This window comes from Xenopus tropicalis, chromosome 1, assembly GCF_000004195.4.
Source record: "Xenopus tropicalis strain Nigerian chromosome 1, UCB_Xtro_10.0, whole genome shotgun sequence".
NCBI lineage: Eukaryota > Metazoa > Chordata > Amphibia > Anura > Pipidae > Xenopus > Xenopus tropicalis.
In genome coordinates, this window is record NC_030677.2 from 150,107,821 (window position 1) to 150,126,807 (window position 18,987).

Consider the following 18,987-nt stretch of genomic DNA (forward strand, 5'->3'; position numbering starts at 1 on the left):
AGATAAATATCTGTTCTACCACTGCCATTTCCTGGGCTAAATATTTAACAGATCACTTCCTTTATGATTAATTGTCACACAATTTAGTTGTACAATGTTACAATAACAAAACAAAGAAGATAAAAGAATAATTTTGTACCCAAAGCTGCAAGAAATTCATGGCACCCTGGAAGTCTCCACAGCTGAACACTGATGGACACCTGGATGGGTGCTGATGAGAAATCATGTTCTTTGTCTCCAGCCTGAAGTTGAACAAGGACTTGATGCAGCTGTGGGATAAACAAAGGCGTTTTTGTTTGTAATATGTTCTGGTATTTTGTTGCCGCAGACAAATACATATCCTGCAATAGCTTACAAATAGCGTTGGGCTGTTCCTACTTAGAAAGCAGCTAGATAATCATCCTACGTTCCTTTCAGAGGGCTAAAATTCTGGGGATACTTCATAGCAGGGGTCTCCAACCTTTCTTACTTGTGAGCCACAGTCAAATGTAAAAAGTCTTGGAGAGCAACACAAGCATCATAAAAGTTCACGGAGGTGCCAAATAAGGGCTGTGATTGGCTATTAGGTAGCCTCTATGCACACTGTCAGCTTACAGGGGGCTTTATTTGGTAGTAAATCTTGTTTTTATTCAACCAAAACTTGCCACCGTGTCAGGAATTCAAAACTAACTACCTGGTTTGGGGGCACTGAGAGCAACATCCAAGGGGTTGGTGACAGGGAAGCCAAAGCAAGGAGCATTCTCAAGCTGTTGGAGCTCCAGATGTCACTGCCCTAAATTGTAGCCTGCATATGATTATATTGCTGTAGAATATTCATACAAAGTGAAAAACTTCTAATTCTTCTTCACAATATTAGACTGCACTCACTTCTTAAAACCAGATAAGCTGAATATAGAAATGCTACTGTGGTTTATATGTTTATATGTTAGTGGAATGAGATGAATGCATTCATTTGACAGACATCATCTACTGAAGATGGCAGCTACAACAGAAGTTGCACCAAGCACAGGCCAATGGCTTCTATACTTGGAAACTGCTGTCCTAGCCTTAGCATTAAAATATTGATTTAGCAGATGTGCCATGCAGTGGAAGGATGGGTGGATTTTGATGGTAAACATAGACAAGTCATACTAATCATGTCCTTATTGCATGCAGATCACTAATGGTTTATTATCTTTGCCAGCCCTGTGCCCCTTTCTGGTCATTGTTCCAAAAGGAAAGCCATGTGGGCTTATAGAGCATATGTCACCAAGCTGGTTCATACTAAGGACTGCCTCTAGATAGTCGTGATCTCTAAGTTTTGGTCAGTCCAGCAGATTATGTGTTACATGCAATGAGGTAAATAAGGGAACAATTAATTTGCTACAAACGCCACAGAAATCTACTTCCTTGTATACTTACCATTCCAACCATATTTTTAACAGCCTTCAGCCAGTAGATTATAAGCATTTAAAAAACATGAAAGCAGGAAAAAGAAAACAGAAAAAAGCCTTAAACCTTAAGCACAAGTTCACTTGCAACACATTAATGCTGTCAGCAAGCTAAGAAAGATCAGGGAAGCTTCAGTTAGAGATGAGTTCACAAAAAGCATCATGCAAGAAGACTACAGTATTGAAGAGAATGTCTGTCTAACGTAATAAACATTATAAATATACATGAGCAAAAACTGGGTTTGCTTGCCCATAGGCTAAAGTAATAACAAGACTAATATTTTCTAGTAACCATTAGGTGGTGGCTTTTAAACAGCAGACCAGTGAATGATACCTGCTGATTGGTTGCTATGTGTTTTTAAAACTGGAGCAAAGTTTGTACATGTAATTACATAACCACTGAAGTACTCTTTAGTTATCTGTCTCACAATATGCACTGATGCATTAGTCATATTTCTGATGGTACTTTTGTTTTTATTATATTTTTTTCAATTTAGTTGGCAAACTCAAACTTTGAAAAAAAAATGTAATTGGGTTTTTACCACGATTTTCTCGAATAGTGGAAATAATGCAATCTCAGTTTTAATAGACAGTTGTTCTCCACAAATAATCAACAAAGCACCTTAATTAGTATAGTGGGAATTCTACTGTACAATAGCCGAGATACTGCAAGCCGGACATGCCTAACCTATACATGTCAGATATTTCCTGGACTTTACTGTTTGCAGGCATCACATTTTGCCTGTGCAATGGTTACAATATATATTGCACAAAGAACAACAGAATTGTTACATTTTAGTTATAGTTACAGTTCTTTCAGAGGATTCTCTTTTATTTTCCCATGAAACCTCATTGCAAATACCAGTATAACAGTGGAATTAATTATAAGGCAATGGACAGTCAAAATCAATGTGAAAACACAGTTTTGCCCCTTCCCATAAGGACAAGACAAGGGGTGTCTGTAAGTAAAAGAGACATTTTCTTGGGCAGAGTGGGGCAAAAAGGCAGACAATGGAAATTCTTTGGAACGTCACTTACCCGATTAATAAGCTGTTCTCCAGTTTCTGAAGCAGTTATGAGCTTGCAAAGGGCCTGAAGAGCCGAATGAGGCAAACCTTTAAGAAAAAAATGACCACTTAAAATTTTGTTTAAGCCATCAATTACATTTCTATCCTTCCAGCAGTAAAGAAAGTGCCTGTTCATACAGCGCAATCTAACCTACCAACAAAGATACTAAAGAACAGCTCATTTTAAACATTTTTCTTGACACTTAAATAAGTCAACTGTTATGTAAATTACTGGCAACTCTACCAGGAAAGGGCCAGTCATTGGCTGAGCTCAGCAGACATGGTCCGTTTTCCTGGAACTGGACTTACAGAATCCTATACAGAATTTCTAATAAAGTCTAGAACTCTGTCAATGAGAAGAGTCAAAAATCTTAGATAAAATACACAAGGGTCACACAATCTAACTTATAGGAGGGCATTTTAAAAATTGTACTGATAAATGTATCTTTTCTCCACAACCTACATCATGCACCTCCCTACTTCTAGTTATAGAATCACACAATAAGTGAAACTATAAGCTATTTCCAGGGTTAATACAATATATTATTGTTAATTCTACGTTACCTAGAAGTGACTGTATGGTGGTACTGCATTGCTGTAGACGGTCACCAGGATCAGAAGTAGGAAAAAAAACTGCTGCAGGAAGCCCGCTGGATGGTGGATCTAGGCGAAACCCTACAGCTGTCAACAGTGACTGCCAGCCCTGAACTCCACCAACTTTATTCTCCACGCTCTGTTGAGATGTATACATAGAATTCCGCTGTCCATTCTGAATTCGCTGCAAGGACTTCTCAACCTACAGAAAAGCATGATAAATTGACTTCTGCACACCATGGCAATCATGCCTATGTAAGTATTGAAACAGAAATGACATTTTCATTTTCACAAAAAAGGCCAAAGAAGTGATTTTCCAGGTCTTTCAGTAATTACAGTACTTACCCTTAAGTGAGATCTTTCTAATAGGGCTAATGTAATACTTGAACTGTGGTATTTTCCATCAACGCTATAGATGTCATTTATGATAACCTAATGGTTTTGTAATATTAATTGAAATGTACATACGGATAAATTGTGTCCTGGCCAAGTTAATGGACTGGTTTACTAGGGTTACCATTTTTCTATTTTCCAAAATAAGAATTTACTTAATTTTCTTCCCTCTGTGTTTGCCAGTAGTAGTTTAGTAAGACAGGTGGCCAAAAAATGTATCAACTGATGCATCAGATTTTAATAGAAAATCTTAATTTAATAGAAAAAGTTAAGGAAAACAGTCAAAAACTATTTGTAATAGTCTGAAAAAAAGTGTTTTAAAGGTGAGCTACCCCTTAAAACCATAGTTTTCTTTTCTGAAATATAAAAAAATAATGGAAAACTTGCTTAAAGTGGATCCTGATGCAGCAATGTTTGTGCGTATTTGTTATGTGCCAGTCTGAACACCAGTGAACCATTACTTTCCCTTTGCCATTCCCTGAAGAACAACATAGAAACAACATCATCAGAGAACAAAGGTAACAGTAAATCATTGGAGCGTATGGACATTGTGGCTCTGACCTTCTTAATCCTTTAGATTTTGGCCACAAACTTTAAGACCCAGAGACTTTTTCCTAATTCAGGGAAACCCTAGACATGACCAGAATAAAGACCCTTGTTTATGGTCTAATTCTAAATGCGATTGTCTAAAAGTAAGATAGAATATTTAACAACTGTGTTTACTATGAAATGTATAATAGAAAAAAGTATTTGTTTAAAACATACCAGATGTAGCAGGACTCGGAGGGCATCCCTCGCTCTATCTGGGTTTTGAAGGATTTCTGACAAGGCTTGTCCAATCAGTGAGGATGGGCTGTTGAGCTTCACATCACTTCCAATGAGCATGAATCCTACGTGGGGATAATATTTGGACAGATATAAGAAGCAGGCAAATGTTATCTCAAAATGAAAGGAATATGAGGAGACATATCACATAATAAACACATTTTAAAAATAATGAGTTGTTTAAAAAAAAAACATAGCAATGTATTAGCTGAGAAGCAGCACGAAAGATATACTCAAAATTTAGGGTGTGTCGGTGTCACCCAAAATCCATAAATAATACTGTATAAATCTACACTGACCACTCTTGAAGCGAAATAACATATTTAGTTTTCAGATTCCTCCATAATGCATTTTGACCCCATAGAAATTAAGGGAGATTATTGCCAGGGGTACAGCTGAGTAATGCAGACAGTAAACCTTTAATCCTCCACACTTACTCATAAAACATCCAGCCCCACTATATGGGATATAAGAAATGTATTCTAAAAAAATGCTTGAATTGTATTTCTGAGCTAATATTTGTCCCACAAAACACCAACACAACTCTTACACCTGTATAAATAACTAAAGCCCCCAACTATAACACATCTTTATCTAACAACAAGTCTATGCCCCTACATCTGGGGTTGCCAAATTCTGAAAGTGGTACTGAATAAGATATAAAGGCAACACGTGTTTATATCTAATGCCTTTGCTTCTTTTGTGAACATCTAGACTGAACATACACAATTTATTTAATTTCTTTGGTCTATATCACAGGCCTTTATCAAGGTCTCTGATATAGACTCAATCTCAATAAAATAAATAAATCATGTGAGTGCTGGATCTCCTTTTTGGCTGTATTCAACTCTACTTCAGCAGTTAGTTAAGTATTGTGGTGAGTACCTTCTTTACTATACAGGTATGGGATCCCTTATCGGGAAACCTGTTATCCAGAAAGTTCCAAATTACAGAAAGGCCATCTGATTTTCCTTTTTCTCCATAATTATAAAGCAGAACCTTGTACTTGATCCCAACTAAGATATAATGAATCCTTATTGGAGGCAAAACAATCCTATTGGGTTTATTTAATATTTAAATTATTTTTTAGCGGAAGTAAGGTCCAAATTATGGAAAGATCCCTTATCCGGAAAACCCCAGGTCCCGAGCATTCTGGATAACAGGTCCCATACCTGTACTACATATAGAAAGAGAGAGAGCGCTGTAAAAGTTTTGAGACCTTTAGTTACCCAGTGCTGTTTGTTTAGATATTCAGTCCCAAATCTTGTCTCTTTAAATAAAACCGAGTTTCATTGTTTTGAAATAAAAACACCAAAAGGAACAGCATTTCAATGGATACAGCAACAGGTACACACAATACAAAGTCTATCCTTTGCTATCCATACCCCACCATGAGTGTAGGGGAAGCACCCAGTTGTGTTTGACCGCAGTTTACAGAGCATTAGCCCAATGACTATGAATGAGACAAGGGAATCCCAAGGTGTTTGCATTGCTGAGTACTGGTAAAAGGTCCCAGGAGCAACATTTTCAAATTATAAACGCTTTCTGATTTAGACAGTGGCCTTTCTAATTGCAATACTGTACAAGGAAATAAACAATGACAGCTTTAAGACATAGTGTAAATGCAATGGCAGCTACTGAGACAGGGCTACATATGATATGGTTAACAGCTGCATCAAATAAAAATGATGTACAGTGTAGGCACAAAATAATTATCATACCTGCCCAGTTTGATGGATGTGAGTATTGCTTACTACTCTGAACTGTTTTCATTGCTTCAGAGAGCGATGCACTTGCTTTCATTCCATTTAGGAGAGATGAGTAAAATGCATGAACAAACATTTTTGAAGCCGCCACAGGAACAGGCCAGAGAGATACAAGGACACACTGAGCTCCTGCAGCCAGAAAGGCTCGCGTCAGGCCAATAACACCATCTGCTGTAACCTTGTTGCTGGATTCCTGATAGGATCCAAGAACAACTAATTTAACTGGGAGCCGGAGATCCAAAACATCTGCCGCAGTCAGCAAAAATTCCTGCAGAGGGGGGCAGTCTGATATGCTTTCTACATCGCTGGCATCATCCGGCATTTGGAGAGACTCAGGAATTGTATAGGTGTTGCCAAATGTTTTGGTTGTTCCCGAACCACCTTCACTATTAGGAGTTAAAATAATAGCTGCCAGCTTCCATGAAATGTGAGTGGCAAAGTGGACACATTCCGCTTGAGAAAGGGCACTCATGACTTTTTCCTTCGTTGCTAAATTGCCAACAAGAGGCTGGCATCCAAGTAGCTCAGCCACCATATAAGCTTCTTCTTCAGCGGAAGGCATTGGTCCCCATAGCCATCTATCCATTACTGGTGGAGGAAGTTTGGGGTTGCCCACAACAGCTGCCATTGAGGTAGAATTTGAGTAAATTGGAGCATTCTTCCGGAAGTGAGACTAAAAGGTAAATAGGAGATTACAAAGTCATATACATTCATTTTACTCCTTATTCTGCTCCCCCATCTCCACTCCCCAGTTCCCATTTATCTTTTGTTCCATCTGCCTCTTTGCATCCTATGTTTTGTCAAAACATTATAAAACAAAAAAATGGCTAATCACATCTTATTCTACTATGAGAGTAGTGTGGGTCCTGCATCCAAAGCACATTATGTAGTGAGATTGTCTGGCACTACATATATTTATGCATATTTATGACTGTGGGTCCTGCACTCTTTTCTTAAAGCTTTCAAGCCCCAGTTCATCTGTGCAGGAATACAATAGGCTGGAGATAAGTTCATAGATCACTCTGCAACCTATCATATTCTCGAACAGCCAAAGTGAGACTTTGAGAGAAGTTTATTCTGCAAGCCAATTAAAAATCAGCTAAGAACACATAGTGAGGAAAGGTTCTGATGCCTATTGTGTGAGGACCAATAGGCCTAAGGCCAACTCTGCTTATATGCTGTAAAAAAAAAAACGTGAATTTTATACAACAAGGACAATAATCAATAATCACGAGGTTTCATGCTACTAAGTCAGCAGGGTTCTCTGCTCAGAGGGCCCAATTAATATCTAACCAGTAACCGGGTCCCTGCTAACAAGTAGAATGGGGCCCCAATAAAAAAAACCAACGCATGGTCATGCACCTGACATGCTAGAATATGATCAGCCCCACCCACATTCCACCAATCCCATCCACTCTTCCAGAAGTCCAACCACAAATTGCACTTAAGTGTCTCCTAGGGCCCCTTATGCCACCAGGATGCAGAACTCCCTGTCTCCCCTCCATGGTAGACCTGTATACAACTGTGTTACTGTGCTAATAATGTATTTCTTTTCTTAACTTGTAAATACTTAGCATTTATACTGCAATAATATATTAGGGGTTCTAGGAATACAGGGTAATTATATCCCTTTCAAACCAACCCAGCAGCTTTTGATTTGCTTAATTACTAAATAGCTTAGTAGCTGTCTGCAGATCCCATCAGAATTGATTAGCAATCAGCCCTGGCAGGAAAATATTCTATGTTATTGCTGTTAAATAGGTGAAACACAGTGCTTGATGATTTATTAATCACAGTTCAAAGTTATCCATTTGGCGAATGTATCCACATTTCCTGCTCCCCGGACAGTAAGTGCCCCAGAGGAAAGCATGAAATAAGGTCTCAAAAAGGCCTGGAGTGGATCATTATATTCCACATGACACGGGACTGGTTGACAGTTTTGCATTAGAAAATAACACTACTCTGCTACATTTTTCCTGGAAATGGAACACTCCAGGAACAGCATTATCAAATTATCAAGAACTCCCAAATTCTGCTCATAGTCTTTAAAGAAGAATACATAAAAAGAGGCAGTATTAGGTCAAAACACGGATATTATTTGCTTTTCTATTCTGCTTTTAACTCTCTTTGCCTTTTTAACTGCCTTTGAAATTTGATTTTCATACTAATATTTATCTATAGTTAAGCCATGTCCTTCACATTTTCTTGTCTGCTATTCACAGTTGTGGTAAAGCATTTACACTTCTGGAACAAGGTCAAAGGGGAGGTGATTTTAATTCTCATACAGCACTAGCATGTAACATGGCCGATGAGCCTTAAATAGGCAGAGCAGTTTAGGGGGTACATTTTTGCCAATATACTCCAGTTTGCATACTGTAAATGGCAGCACCTAAAGAGGATTATGATTTTTTTTCTTGAAGAAGATAATGCATCAACATTTTAACTCAAGAAAATAGGAAAAAATGATTCGATTCTTACCTTGGAATTGATACTGAGAGACCGAATGGAAGGTACAGAAATGAGGTTGAAGCGTTCATAAAGGTACTCATTTGATGAGCTCCCTTTGAGCAAAGCAAAGGGAATGAGATAAAGCTCTCCTTCTAATACCAACACAAGCTGCCGATGCCTGCCCACCGGCCCACTGGAGTGCATGAGACTCTGGAAAGAAGAAGATTATCTGCTGTAATAAAATGTAAATCCTCATACCTGTTACACCAAATGTATACATCATAATGAATTACATTGCTGGATTAATTCAAATGATAAGATAAGGAAGATTTACTAAATATACAACATATAAAAATATGAATCCATGGAGCGATGACTGGTGGACCTTGGCACCATAATGTTCAGGTTATGATTTTGGCACTTACTGTCCACGTGTTACAGATCCGTGTCCATTCACTTGCCTTTGATTTAGAGCATTAAATAAATTAATATGGCTGATAAGACTGATATGATGATATATCTTTCTAACCGTAATCAAAACTATTGTATCTAACACTTGTGTCTATGTTAGTAAATGAGCTCCCTTATTTTAAATGACCTATGTCACCAATAAAATACGCAAGGTGTCATTTATCAACACTGGGTAAATTTACCCATGGGCAGTAACCAACAGCAACCAAACAGCGATTAGCTTTTTTCAGCCAGCTGTAGGTAGAACAATGAACAATCTGATTGGTTGCCATGGGTTACTGCCCACAAAAATTTTGCCCACTGTTGATAAGTGTTGTATATGCATGCTGTTTCTGTCTCGTTCCTTCAGATCATATAAAAAAAATTCACGCATTTAATATAAAGTAAAATATATCTTTAGGAATGCCATTTTTAGTTTTTCTCAGGCTTTTTGGCTAAACCCATGAATAGTGACAGTTGCAAATATGTGAAAACAAAATCTAGGGACATGGCCTGTCAAAATGCCATGTGAGAATTGTGCTGAAACAGAGCATAATGGGCCACATCCATCATGTATGATGTGCTTCATGCTCATGGTTATAGCAGTATGATTGTGTTTACCCTAACCCTTGTCAATAGGTCATAGAGTAAAAAGAAACTCTGGGAAGTGATTTCCAGCCATAGTCCCCTGTGCTCAAGTGCACGACTCTGGTCAAAATAATGAAATGCTGAAAAAGTCAGCTCACAGTTTTAGAAAACACCTGCACGTGTCTAACATTTTAATAACAAACCCATATTTAATATGGCACGACTACGATATCATTGGTGTGTAACTAAAATATATTTTCCTGTTCATTTCACATTGTGACATTATGTGGGTTTTAGCATAAGAGAAAATGATTTAGGGTCAGTGAAGACGACATTCATTTGCCTCAGGAGAATCCTAGGAAAACGTCTTCATTCTTTTGACAAATTGTTTAGAAAAATATTTTCTTCAGGGAGTCAATGTCCAATGTCTGTGCTAGACTTGCTCTCTCTTATTTCTCTCAAGCAAAACTTCCCAGCATTTTCTTTCCTTGCACTGCCATAGATGAGAGGAAGTTATCTTCCCACCACTGGACAGTGTTCTCCAGAATTATTTGCCTTATAAATTATGTCTGTCTTGGTCCTTTGGAAGCTGTAGCTCCAGGTATTTTGTTTTTTTAGCAGCTACTGTAAGTCATAGTGACATGTGCCGTCACACATTTCCAATTTAAAAGAAACCCCCTGGGGTCTGGTGCTGGGGTTTGTATGGAAACTGTATGAATATAGAACAAGCAGCTATATTAGCATTTTGACTCTGTTTACTGGGATTATGTAAAATAAGATCTTTGAAGTTTCCAAAAAAAGAATAATAATAATAATAATAATAAGAGAAAAAATTAAAGACTGATTGTACTAAACCATTTATCATCAGTATAAAGTGCAGGAGTATGGCAGGCTAAGAAGAAATAAAACAGATGTAGAACTAAAAAAAACTGAGAGCTCTAGTAACATTTCTCAACCTCACTGATAGCATTTTACCCTCTGTAGTTGAACAGTCATTATTATACATTACTGATATAATCCTGCCATGTTGTTTAGCATTTAACTAAAAATGGTTCCTTATTCACATCAGCCCCTGCAGATTTCAGCACTGAAACATGCGAGTATGCATTTTGGTGCTGAAATCTGCTCCATATGCCTGCACCCAGGCTGATGTAATGGCTCTGGGTGCAGGAAGGTTGATGCCAGTTTGGGGGGCTGATGTGTTTATTCGTAGGCCAAGAATTAGCTCCATGTGGCATTAGCCTTACAATCCAAGGTCCCATTCACACAGAAACTTGGGTCTAATTCATCAAGAGCCAGTTAACCTGTCTAAATGTTTCAGGAGTGTAGGGAGAATAGATAGAAATAGAGCAGATATCCATCTGCAAGTTAAAAATCCTGTTGGGGAAAGGATGGCATGAGCCCTTTGATGATCCAGTCTTTGGCCTGGGAATGGTCAAATCAGACACGTTGAGCTAAAGGGCAAGTTACATCGGGGAGTGTGAATGAGCTTATTAACTCCGCTCCCACCATACAGCCTACCTTTGGTTGGACTCCTGCAGGTCCCTAGGCAGCACTGTGCATCCACCATTCACACTAGACTAATGGGAAATACGAGCATATAAGAAACTTATGCTCTCCAGTCCCAAGTGAAGACCAAGCATAAAGTTGTGGGATGGGAGAATGTCAGTGTCATGGTAACGGTGGTTGACAGGGAAATAAATAGTGCAAAACTAAAGCTTGACACTAAACTTAGGGCAATGTTGACAACATGTTTCTTAGCTTTTCTTTCATACACTGCGGTGATGTTTGAAGGAAAATAGGTATAACTTTTAAAAAATAAGTAAAGTTCAGATCAGTCACTGGCCATTTTACTATCATCATACTGAAATTAGCCATTCGGTAGTTATAGTAGTTAATTGCCCCTAACAACACGCTTAAAGCTTTGTTACTGTTGTAAACTGGAAACCTTGGTTGCCTTCTAACGCACTGTAAATCCTACAATGCCCTTGTGAATTATTCAGTAACTAATTAATTCCAGTAAAGAATATTTTGCTGACTGAAGAATGTGAAATTGTAGACTTAGAGCTGTCATTGGATTGCCTTTAGCATGAACTGTGCTGCTCATCAGCTTTTCCTTCCCTAAACACTATTTGGTATCAGTGTTAGTGGCCTCTTAAGGGTGCATTTAATCTTTTAAGTGATGTCCATACACAGCACATTGATTGACAAAGTCTTTATTACATAGGTTACAGTGTAAAACAGACCTATAGAATTGACAACATTGGTACTATCAGCCCAGTAGATGCTATGAAATGAGAGAGAAAAAAAAAAGGTTTACTTTCCTAAAATACTATTATTGAAAAATAAAAATCTAGAACTAAACAAATCTGGTGAGCATAATGCTGTCGAGCTGTGAAGGTACAGGGGAGAAGAGCCATTAGTGAATGCCTGGTTAGTGGTAGTTGGGTGGTCTGTACAGGCGCCCTATGCATTTGCCGGGGTTTAGGTCTCCTTTCAAGAAATAAAATGAAACACAGTAAAAAAAAAAAACACAGTGCCTAATTTGTTCCTTAAGGTTTCTGTACAGTAAATGTTTGGCAGAAAAAAACATGAAACTAGAGTGCCCAATCACACTTACCCAAAATCCTCTAGGCTTTTAGTCGTTGGAAGTAAAGATATATTAGCAGCATAACTATTAAGGTACCATCATTGTCCTCCTGTGCCTGTTTGATATACCTCCATAACACAAGGATTTTACTGTATGTCACTTGTACAAGCTGACACAAATTTAACATAGGGGTCACTTGAGCAATATAAGCAGCAAAATATTAAATATTATACTGTTAGAGAACTTTACTAAAAATATCAAAAAAGGGGTAAAATGACTGTTCTGCTTGGGCTACTTATTGCTCAATAGTACCTAAATCGAAATTGCAGCCAAAATATTTGATTATGCTTGGGTTGGCTTTTCCCTAGTTCTCTATAAGTATCTTGGCTGACCTTCTTTTGCCCTTCCCTGCCTGTTTATTCCGTTCATGGTTTGAGCTGGAATGGCTTTTGAATTTCATGTCATATTCTTCATTACTATTCTCATAGTTTCCTTGCGCATGGTTAAATGGATGTGCAGATATGATCTGTCTGTTTTTGTTTTTTTTTTTATTCCTGGCTTTATTCTCCCACTAACAGTAGCTGCTTCCATATGTAGCTCTTTTCTGTCTTTAGGAGGCCTCTCAAGATGAGCTGCTTAAATCACAAGTGAAAAATGATATGACCAGCTCAACAGTTTTAGTGAACTTAAGAAATGACTGTTTGGCAAGAAGCTGAACCCCGCTGGACTAAATAAGAGCCCGAAGCCCTGGCACTGCATCCAAACTCATTCTTGTTGGGAGGAATATGGAAACTACTTGACTCGCATTGTCTCAAACACTCTCCCTTTGTTTCTCTATAACAGTGTCAGACGGGTAAGAGTTTCCAGCTCTTTTCCTACAGACAAACATATATTATTTGCTGTTTAGATGCTCCCCAGTCTCCCAAATACATTTCTTTATCCTTCAGGGATCAAATCAGATTTGATGTAATTTTTGATGATGGTTTCTGCTGTGTTGTGTGTGCTTCTTAAAGATGCAGCCAGTAAAAGTGTTTTATCTTTGACAGCAAAGGACACCAAGCTTTCAGCACAAATACTGTATCGCCGACAGCTAATGTTAAATCAAAAACTGGTGTAACGCGAAGGGCACAATAATACTGGTAATGGTTTTTGTCTTTGTGCTACTATAACATGCCATTAAAATAACATCTTAAATGACACTTTGCTGTTTTTCTTAATAACAATACCAGTGTCCTTAATAAACACATCCATGTTATTCTCTGTAAGAACCATTCTTCTGCAATATATTCTCCCTCAGAAAGGAATACATAAGGCCCATAACAATCTATGTAACCATATAAATTACTCCTTTTGTGAGTAGTACCAATACCAATCCACTTGAAGAGATATAGCATCTTTACAGTATTTAGCAATTTTTATTTTCAGTAAGTTCCAGCATAAAAAAATAATTGTCCAAATATTGTCCAAAATTCTCTGCAGTCAGTTCCACATAACACCCCATTAATAAAGGTACGTGGGTCAAAATGTGCTCTGTGCACTTTTATATATTTGTATTCACAGCCACAGCTTGCCTCCTGTTTCAAATTAAGTGCTGCTGCACCAATTGACTTGGGGGAACCCTGGAGAAACTCCCACCTCCGACCAAGTGGTAGCTCCTAGAATCTCTTAGCTTGCTGGGTCAATAGGCACTGCACATTTGGGTCTAAACAACTGGGTACGCACGTCATTTTCATGCAAACAAAAGAGATGACACAATCAGACTAGGAATTACGGCAATTAACATGCAAAGCCACCCAGCAGGTACAGACTGAGATTGAAACCATGTCCTGGCATTTCAGTTACAGAGAGGCCCATATATCCCCCTACAAGCCCAATACATAGTGGCTACCAGTGGCACCTTACAGCAGCTCTAGATTGCCAGCCAGGCCTGGCACCCAGGGTTCATCAAGCAGTCAAAGCTTAAAGGGGAACTCTTAACTTTTATTCTCCCTACCTACTTCCACCAGTTCAGCACTAATAATGGGGAAGCATTGTTGTTTGTAGTTCATTCTAGAGATAAAATTCATTCTAGAGATAAAATTCATTCTGGAGATCAACTGTTTATCAGTGATGGAAAGTGTGGGGCTGGGTGCAAACATGCAAAACATGGTAATTTGCTATTTGCACCCTGTCCAGCACTTTGTAAATAAGGCCCATTTTGTTTTAAGCACTACTATAAGCTGGCCATACACACTAAGATGGTGAGGTCACCAAGCGAGCGGATCTTCTCACGATATTCCCACCTATCAGGCTAATTCAGTTGCTTGGCCCTGGGGCCAAACGATCGAATTAGAACAGCGGGTATAGGCGTCTGTCGGTTCGGGGACTGTATCAACAAGCCGATGCAGTCCCCGATTAGACTAATTTTCAAACCTGCGCGATTTCAGGCCAGATGTCAGTCGGGCAGGCTCGTTGTTAGTCCCCATACACAGGCCGATAAGCTGCCGAAACGGTCTAAGGGACCCATATTGGCAGCCAGTTTAGAGTTACATTTTCATTTAAAAATTATTTTTGGATAGATTTCACTTTAATTATTGCCTACCACCACAAGTATACATTTTAGTTCAGAGCGCTAGGTGCTCTTTAAAATAATCCACATTTTCTTCATGTTTTGACTTTCCCAGTTAGTCATTCTGATATCTCTCATTCTATTATAGCAGGATTTTGTACTCCTTTGCCTTTAGGGCTCCAAAAACTGAGTTGTACAGGTAGATTTATTTTATTAGTCCCCGTTTCAGTTATTTAAATGAAATGTAATGACTTTCAGGTATAAAATATTCTCCAGCATACTGAATGCCTTTAAATTATGCCTCTATAAAGTTATAATATGAAAAGCTTTCTCAATCCAAGCGTTTGGCAAAGAACATTGGTGCAAAATGTGTTACAGACACACGTATTCCAAGAAGCATGAATTTAACATGATCTCACCCACAATGCATGCTGTATTTTTGGAAAAAGCCACACTTCCTAGGTTGTGGTCAGCATAATAAAAATGCTGCAAGAAACTGTCATTCTAATTTATTATAACTATAAAGACATCCACTGGTGCTAATGGGAGAGGGGAATAAAAGACAGGCTTATTGAATGCATACAGTATCTTTTAAACCTGCCAAATGGAGTTACAGTTGAAGCATGTACTGTTCATTAGGGCTGCAAAGCCTGGTCACAAGAATTTAAAGGTATATTTTTACATCTTTAATGCTCCATTGAAGCTGGCAGGTGAATTACAGATATGTATATAGGAAGATCTAAACCTCATTTTCAGCTTTTTATTTGCATTATTGCCTTTATGATGATTACATGAGGATACATCAAGTGCAAAGTTAAAGAACAAAGTGGCTCAGACAACACAAGCACACTGGGGAGCACAAATAAAGAAACATATGTAAATGGTGAATTCTTAAGGGTGAAGACACATGGAGCTACTAGTAGCAGCTACTTTTCACAGCTACTAAAATAGACAATGCTGATCATTTACTGATAACTGTCCCTATGTGTGTTTTAGGAGGGGCACTCTCAGTATTGTCTATGGCTGGGTATTTTCTGGAGTTTAATAGTCATAAAAAAGTAGCTGGGTTTTTACCCAAATTGTCGTTACACTACCTCTTAGGGCAGTGGTACATGGGGAGATTAGTCGCCCCGCGACAAAACATTGTTGTCGCGGGTGACTAATCTCCCACAATGCCATCCCACCGCCTAGAATGTAAATGTAAAAATGTCCCACAGTCGCCCTAAGTTTCTTCTCAAGACAACTTCAGCAACTGTGGGACATTGCATCAACGCATATGCCATCCCACTGGGGATTTACATTCTAGCTGGTGGGATGCCATTGCGGGGAGATTAGTCGGCCATGACAATGAAGATTTGTCACGGGGTCACTAATCTCCCCGTGTACCACTGCACTCAAAGGCAGGTTTTGGCCAAGGCAACAAACAAGAAGAACATAAAGGAGCCATGGAAGAGGAAGTCTCACATAATGAGTGAATGGAAAAGTAATTCTGCAAGTTGGGCTATATATGCCTCCAAATGGAAATGGTGGCAGACGAAATTATCCATCATTAGTACAACTACAGAAGCAGGTGGTGATGGGAGTTAAGGAGACAACTTCTATGGTTTTTGTTACTACAAATTCTTGTGATCAGTTATTTATAAAGCAATACCCGAAATGCTGTAAAAACAGGGTTGGTAATGTTGACTCAATACAACCTTATACTAAAGGAGAAGAAAAGCTTCTGGTGCAGACATGTATTTCTTAAGAATTTTTGGTTGTAAACCTTGTATGTGAAATGATTCTTGGCACTTGCACACTTGAAATCCTGTCTGGAAGCCAGAAATCCTACAAAAGATTGCAAAGTCCAGAGAAGAGTGGCCAAGAGAAGGAATGCCTAGCCTGAGTCATATATTAAATATCTAGATAATACTTTCCAACAATCAGACTTACAAACACAACTTCAAAAAGAAGCAAAGTGTATACTGGCATCAGATAAGTCAAACATGAGACCCCTTGAAGAATATTGTGCACATTTGTGGCCATTTCATTATGGGAAAAATGTACAAAGATTTAAATGGTACATATAAATACATGTAAATAAAACCAACAGTTTATAGGATGTAAAACAGATAGGTCTCATAAGGGAATGCTTTTAATATTATGTGGACAAATTCTATTTGAATAAAATATATTTTTTATACTTGGCTCAAACACAATATACAAGGAGCCACATACAAGAGTTTAAAAAAGAGATTAGCATATACTCCACAAAATGCAGGCAGATTTTCTTAACACATAGAATGGCTGGAAAAACAGCCCAAACTGCCAAAATCAACAAAAGAGGCATACTATATGGTATTAAAAAAAAGAAAAAGGGGGAGATGGAAACATATTTGGAAAATGAGAGAAGGCTGCACTGAAATATGTTCAATTGCACAGCCAGTTAGATTTCTGTGGTTTAGTTAATGAGAAGTACAGGCTGGGAAACAGCAAGTTAATTTAGGGACTCTTTCTGGAATAGATGACAGATACTGTTTATTCATTCCCTTTATTAAGGATCTGGTAGCAGTTAAAAGTCTAAAATGAGACAAAAGTTAAAGAGAAAGTATTCCTACAAATTATGACATGATTTTACTAATATATACCAATGTATACACATATTAAATTTATTTGCAAAATGCACAGAACCATGTTTGCAGGGCTTGCTGAAGGTCTAACATATTTACGGAGCCCCAACTTTTATTTCATGAAATGTTGATAAATAAGACACTGGTGTATCAGCCATTCAGTCTTTCTTACGAGAATATTCACAATAAATAAATCTCCATCCCAAAACCTTAGCCTGTCTGACTGGCGATCTTTTGACCAAATCGTACCCACACAAGCCTTCAGTCAGAACCCCCTAGAAGTGCTGCAAGCCCCAACCCCATGGTATGCAACCCTCAACTATTATTAATCTGACCCTCACCGGGATTCTTACCTGCCATTTTGGACTATCTGGGTAGCATGGTGCTGAGAATACAGACAGACACCATTGCCTTCATTGTACAATATGCTAAATGTAACAATACTCTCTAAGAGTACTGGTCTTTACAAAGCAGGCATGGTGACAGTGTGCCTGGACATTTTTCCCACTTTTCCCTCCATTTTCTGTTTGTAAATTATGACGGCCATATACATCACGTTCGAGCACATTTCATCACTTATCACAAATATGCCAGAAATCCCGAGCCGCAACCTAGAACTTATGAACACAGGAATAAATATATGTCTATGAAGATTTTCATTCATCCAGGTCATGGTATATCTAGTACAGGTATTGGACCCCTTATCCGGAAACCCGTTATCCAGAAAGCTCCGAATTACGGAATGCCCATCTCCCATAGACTCCATTTTAATCAAATAATTCAGAATTTAAAACTGATTTCCTTTTTCTATGTAGAAATAAAACAGAACCTTGTAATTGATTCCAACTAAGATATAATTAATCTTTATTGGATGCAAAACAATCCTATTGGGTTTAATTAATGTTTTATTGATTTTTTAGTAGACTTAAGGTATTGAGATCCAAATTACGGAAAGACCCCTTATCCGGAATACCCTTGGTCCCGAGCATTCTGGATAATGGGTCCCATACCTGTATAAATAAATTTAAAGCAACTGGACTTTAAATTTACTGGAGAATAAATATACTGATTTTAGTGCTGTAGGGAACACAATAATAACAAAATGTGATATTTTTAGATGTTATGTAACACTTGGTGCAGTTTTTACACAAATTACAGAAACCAAAGGGAGTTCTCATAACGTTGGAACATGCTGTCATTGTGTAACTCGAACATACTAGCTGCTGGGTGGGACAAATGTCATTTTTCTGTTACTGACACAGGGCTGGGGCCATTCCATCTGCATTCTTAGAGTATTTATTTGCAGTGCAAACACACTGTATTTAAAATGTTTTTAGTAAAGCTCAGGCATGTGCCTGTAGAGAGTATGCCCCAATAACACCTGTCACTGGAAAATGCCAGAGACCCTAAGGGCACTGCCACCTCTATGGTACAGCTAAACCCCACAGCCAGGATCATCAGCAGTGATGTGACTAGGAGCACTTAATGAAATGCTAAATTAACAACTTCAGATATGGCCATGATGGATGACTAAGGTGGCTGCATCAAGTGAAGGTCACTGTGGCGGAAGGCATCTGTTTTACCAGACTGCAGAATGTAAGAGATTCCCTTACAATAACAGAATATATAGGTGACTGCAGCTTAAACTTAAAGCCTTAAATGTTTTTTTTAAAAAAACA

At 38.3% G+C, this 18,987-nt stretch overlaps 1 protein-coding gene across 4 annotated transcripts in view; it reads right to left on the minus strand.

Annotated features, from left to right (window-relative positions):
* ttc28 (tetratricopeptide repeat domain 28) overlaps positions 1 to 18,987 on the minus strand; it is a 302,774-nt gene that overhangs the window by 6,742 nt on the left and 277,045 nt on the right. For 3 of the 4 annotated variants that reach the window (XR_004219877.1, XM_002932099.5, XM_012969745.3), the window contains 7 exons: positions 8,554 to 8,733; positions 6,031 to 6,748; positions 4,250 to 4,374; positions 3,062 to 3,293; positions 2,469 to 2,545; positions 1,402 to 1,425; positions 140 to 269 (listed from right to left, as the gene is read on the minus strand). Coding sequence is in view for 3 of the 4 variants with exons in the window: in XM_002932099.5 (XP_002932145.3) it covers positions 140 to 269; positions 1,402 to 1,425; positions 2,469 to 2,545; positions 3,062 to 3,293; positions 4,250 to 4,374; positions 6,031 to 6,748; positions 8,554 to 8,733 (1,486 nt within the window). In the remaining variant the exon portion in view is untranslated. The remainder of the gene's footprint in view (positions 1 to 139; positions 270 to 1,401; positions 1,426 to 2,468; positions 2,546 to 3,061; positions 3,294 to 4,249; positions 4,375 to 6,030; positions 6,749 to 8,553; positions 8,734 to 18,987) is intronic. The other variant, XM_004910608.4, reaches the window with a different exon arrangement.